The following is a 5000-nucleotide window of genomic DNA, read 5'->3' as shown; positions in this document are numbered from 1 at the left end:
CCCCATGTGACTCTACCTTCCCTAGCAACCGGCCCAATTTGGTTACCCCGTGTGACTCTACCCTCCCTAGCAACCGGGCCAATTTGGTTACCCCATGTGACTCTACCCTCCCTAGCAACCGGACCAATTTGGTTACCCCATGTGACTCTACCCTCCCTAGCAACCGGGCCAATTTGGTTACCCCATGTGACTCTACCCTCCCTAGCAACCGGACCAAATTGGTTACCCCATGTGACTCTACTCTCCCTAGCAACCGGACCAATTTGGTTACCCCATGTGACTCTACTCTCCCTAGCAACCGGATCAATTTGGTTACCCCATGTGACTCTACCCTCCCTAGCAACCGGACCAATTTGGTTACCCCATGTGACTATACCCTCCCTAGCAACCGGACCAATTTGGTTACCCCATGTGACTCTACCCTCCCTAGCAACCGGGCCAATTTGGTTGCTAAGGAGACCTGACAGGAGTCACTCAGCACGCCCTGGATTCAAACTCGTGACTCCAGAGTGTGATAATCAGCGTCAATACTCGCTGAGATACACAGACCCCACTTTTGCTACTTTATTGTGCACTCACACCTGACATTGACATGTTTCTTGACATGTTTGTTGACATGTTTGTTGTTGTCCAAGTGGTGGCACTGTTTTACTCCTCTTGAGCTCAATATTTCAGTGTTTCTCACAAGAAGTCTGTGTAATGCTGAAGGTTTCCTAAAGTAATGTTGATCACCGTTGCCATGTGTGGATTTCTCAAGGTACAAGTCATTTCCAGTAACACGCACCTTTCAGGAGTGGACGCTAAAGTTCACTGCAAACGCCTTCATGTCATGACTGAGAGTAATTCAGTAATTCAGAGCCGAGACATGCAGGATAAACGCGGCTTTGCATTTGGAACGGATCCAGGCGTTTAGTCAGCGTTTGAACGTCCTGCAGGATCCGGCTAGAGATGCATTATCATAATGAGATATAATTAATCACAGCTGCGTCTTTATTGGCCTTATAAATGGTGCTTTTAGTGTCACACTGCGTGTGGATTAACTGATTACTTTACTGAAGTTCTGCACACATTTCCGTGCATGAGCATTCCTAGTGTTTAGTTTGACTTCAGCACTTTAGTGTAGAATGATACAGTCAAACATGTGCTGCATTCTCAAAACAGACATTGAACTCTTTTTTACTTCAGGCATGCATGAAACAGAACAAGGTGAGGTGAAGAAAGATTAAGAGTCTGATGAATACACGTGCAGACATAAAGAGAGACGTAACGAAATGTCTGTGGTTTTATTTAATATGGCTAATAATAGTGGTGGTGGTGTAGTGGACTAAAGCACATAACTGGTAATCAGAAGGTTGCTGGTTTGATCCCCACAGTCACCGCCATTGTGTCCTTGAGTAAGACACTTAACTCCAGGTTGCTCCGGGGGGATTGATCCTGTAATAAGTGCTCTGTATAATACATTGGTACTCAGAAGGTCACTGGTTTGATCCCCACAGTCACCACCATTGTGTCCTTGAGTAAGACACTTAACTCCATGTTGCTCCGGGGGGATTGTTCCTGTAATAAGTGCTCTGTATAATACATTGGTACTCAGAAGGTCACTGGTTTGATCCCCACAGTCACCACCATTGTGTCCTTGAGTAAGACACTTAACTCCAGGTTGCTCCGGGGGGATTGTCCCTGTAATAAGTGCACTGTATAATACATTGGTACTCAGAAGGTCACTGGTTTGATCCCCACAGTCACCACCATTGTGTCCTTGAGTAAGACACTTAACTCCAGGTTGCTCCGGGGGGATTGTCCCTGTAATAAGGGCTCTGTATAATACATTGGTACTCAGAAGGTCACTGGTTTGATCCCCACAGTCACCACCATTGTGTCCTTGAGTTAGACACTTAACTCCAGGTTGCTCCGGGGGGATTGTCCCTGTAATAAGTGCACTGTAAGTCACTTTGGATAAAAGCGTCTGCCAAATGCAGAAATGTAAATGTAATACAAAGTTTTAGGATTCTGCTCATTTTTAAATAGAGAATGTAAATTGGTTTTATGACCTCAGATAAATAAAGTCTGAGTTGATAAAAGCTATAAATATTAAAAAAATCTAGTTTTAAACACTTGTTCAAGTTTGTATGCATGTAATCTTTGAGTTCATGTTGTTTTTACACATTTATAGCATTTTGTATGAAATAAATACATAAATAATGACTTTAAAAATGTCATGCGGTGCAACCGACACCTTGTATACATGAGATTGAACAGAACTTTTTTCAAGTTTTCAAGCAAGGTGAAAAAAATATTAAAAATATAAGTCAAGAATATCTAGAGGTTTTCTCATGGTTGCATCAAATGACCTGAACAAAATGTGCATTTACATTAAAATGTCAAAATAGTGATATTTAATGATGTGACAAATAATGCATTTCTACCATAGACTGTAAAAAAAGATGGCCGACTTCCCTTCGCTCTTTTCCATTGGTGAGAACTGAAGCCGCCAGTGTCCCGATATGGCGCTGACATCTTGGGACTTGAGTCTCATGCAGTTGCGATTTGGGACCAGACCTGCGCAGTAGTGAGCAGGAAGTAAAGCCGCGAAATCAAGGCCCCGCCCTCACTCTCGCTGAATCAATCGCAAGCACACGCCCCTTTTGACTTATGAGGGTGTGAAATAATTAATTATAGAAATGTAGATATTACATTTAAAGCTCCAATCTCCTCAGTCCTCCGAAGATCCCGAAAAAAAGTCAGTTGGTGCTTCAGTGACAACTTCAGTGAGAACCTGTCAATCACAGCTGTCAATCATGATGTCACAGCAGCGTTTTTATAGCATCAAATAACTAAAAACAAACTTATTTTGAAAACAAACACTTGAAATGACATCAACGTGATAGAAACGACAGTAAATGACAGAAACTATCTTTGGAAGAAAGATATGTGAAGTGTAATTTAATTGTTTAGTTGGTCTCACGTCCCGTTGAATAACATGGGGAGGCGGGGCTTATGACCTATACTAGGACCAGCCACCGGGGGAGCGATCGAGACGTTTTGGCTTCACTTTTGAGGGCTTGTGCGACACGCTTGATTTCTACTTACATGTTGGTTGCACCATGTGACACTGATTTGGTGGACAAAATTTTTTCAAATATGAATCATTGTGGCAGGGCCGGTTCTCGCCTCCTCCTTTCCATTGAACTACTTTACACTGGTGCCGTAGCCGGGGAAGGAGCTACCATCCACCGGGGGAGGGAGTAGACCGACCGCCCAGACGCGGTGAACGGCCGCCGTCCGCGAGGCGAGTGGGGACTGGACTCCCCGACCACCTGGAGCGATGGAGCCACTGCCAGGGGCGGAGGAGAGCCCTGCCATCCCCCAGAAACGCGGAGGGGTCAGAGGAAGACCGCCGTCCGCGAGGGGAGGAGGGAAGTGTTCCTCGACCGCCTGGAGCGATAGGGCCGCTGCCAGTGTAACGTAGTTCAATGGAGAGGAGGAGGCGAGAACCGGCTTGATAATATAAATAATAGTTTAATATAAAACTGAAGCAAAAGACACAAACACACACGACGGACAGTGGGCGGGGTCAAAGGTGCGATGACGCATGTGTAGTGCATGTGTATATACAGAATAAGTAAAAATAGTCCAGATGGCTCCCTTTGGTGTTCAGGAATAGTTAGTCACACAACGCCTCCTCTCTTGAACTGTGCATCAGTGGGCGGGGCCAGGGGTGCGTTGACGCATGTGTAGTGCACATGTACACATCATGTATAGATTGTTGTAAATGTATGTCTATTGTATTTAAATGTGATGCGTTTTGATTCATGGTTGTAATAATAATAGAGTAATGTGTTTATAAACGTGGGTTTATGTGGGTGCTCTCGCGTTGCACGCCCGGGTGTCGCAAGCGGTCTTCATGTTGTGCTGAGGCTCGGTCACTTTGGTCTAAGTTGTCAGGTGTGTGTATGGTCGAAGTCTTGCACAGGTGACCTGTCCTGTTGTGAGTATCGCGTGCCGTTTGCCTCACAATGTACACTCAGGTTTCGTTTAGCTTGAGAATGCGTGGCATTGCGTTGTTTGGCGTTACTACGAATTCTCGCATCTTGTTTGTCGGCTGGCGTGGGCTTATATCGCCTCATTGTCTTGGCGATGTGCGCTCATGCCATTCGGGTGTTTTGTTGTCTTGTGGGAGCACGTGGCTTTGTTCTGTTTCTGTATTGCCACATGTCTCTCTGTCTTACGTCATACCCCACCTCCTTGTTTGCCCATTATTCGTTCATTAGTCACACCTGCCCTGTCTTGTTAACCTGTTGATTTCTCTCCCTATTTTAGTCTCCTCGTGTGTGCTGCCCAGTGCCAGTTCGTCTTGTTTTTTCCCCTGTGTCGGTCCGGTTTCGTCCCAGCTCGGTCCGGTCAGTCCTGTGCCCCAGCCTGTATTGTCTGTTTCCCCTATGGGGTAGTTTATGTTTGTTTTCCCCCTTGTGGGTCCTGCATTCTCTGACACACCGAAAGGGGCCTAAAAGCTCATAAAATCTCTCGAATAGAGAAAGCTCATGTTAGGGCATAAAAGTGAGGGATACTTTAGTAATAAAAATTTTTTCACATTCGGTGGCTTTATTTTTTACTTGTGAATTTCGCTGGTCTACAAGAAAGAAATCAGGTCACCTTGTTTCTTCTCTCTCTCGTAGAAGCGCCTCTGTTGCATCCTGACGAGATCTGGATGCTGGATGGAGACGAGTCTATTTCCCAGAACACTCTGTGTCGCCCCAGCAGACCGGATCACCTGGACTTTCTGAGAATTACACCGCCAGAGGATGACATCATCAGTGACACGCCATATTACCCAAAACTGGGAATAGCAGTGAGTATAACAGGACAAAGAGACCATGCGCACACACATTTACTCAGCTATCTAAATCACACCATAAAGCTAACTATAATTACTATAACTCTAACCCACCCTAAACCCTAACAGAGGTCTTTTTGCACTGTTAGAATTTTAAAAATCATTT

General features: G+C 45.1%; 1 protein-coding gene and 1 long non-coding RNA gene across 2 annotated transcripts in view; both read left to right on the top strand.

Annotated features, from left to right (window-relative positions):
• The window catches only part of LOC127656941 (uncharacterized), a 452192-nt gene that overhangs the window by 114734 nt on the left and 332458 nt on the right, over window positions 1-5000 (top strand). The window lies entirely within an intron of this gene.
• LOC127656915 (formin-1-like) overlaps window positions 1-5000 on the top strand; it is an 82340-nt gene that overhangs the window by 8065 nt on the left and 69275 nt on the right. The window contains exon 2 of the mRNA XM_052145457.1: window positions 4677-4849. Coding sequence (XP_052001417.1) covers window positions 4677-4849 — 173 coding nt within the window. The remainder of the gene's footprint in view (window positions 1-4676; window positions 4850-5000) is intronic.

Source organism: Xyrauchen texanus, chromosome 16 (genome assembly GCF_025860055.1).
Source record: "Xyrauchen texanus isolate HMW12.3.18 chromosome 16, RBS_HiC_50CHRs, whole genome shotgun sequence".
In the NCBI taxonomy this organism is placed as follows: Eukaryota; Metazoa; Chordata; class Actinopteri; order Cypriniformes; family Catostomidae; genus Xyrauchen; species Xyrauchen texanus.
The sequence above is the reverse complement of the archived record's forward strand: the minus strand, read 5'-3'. Positions and strand labels throughout refer to the sequence as shown.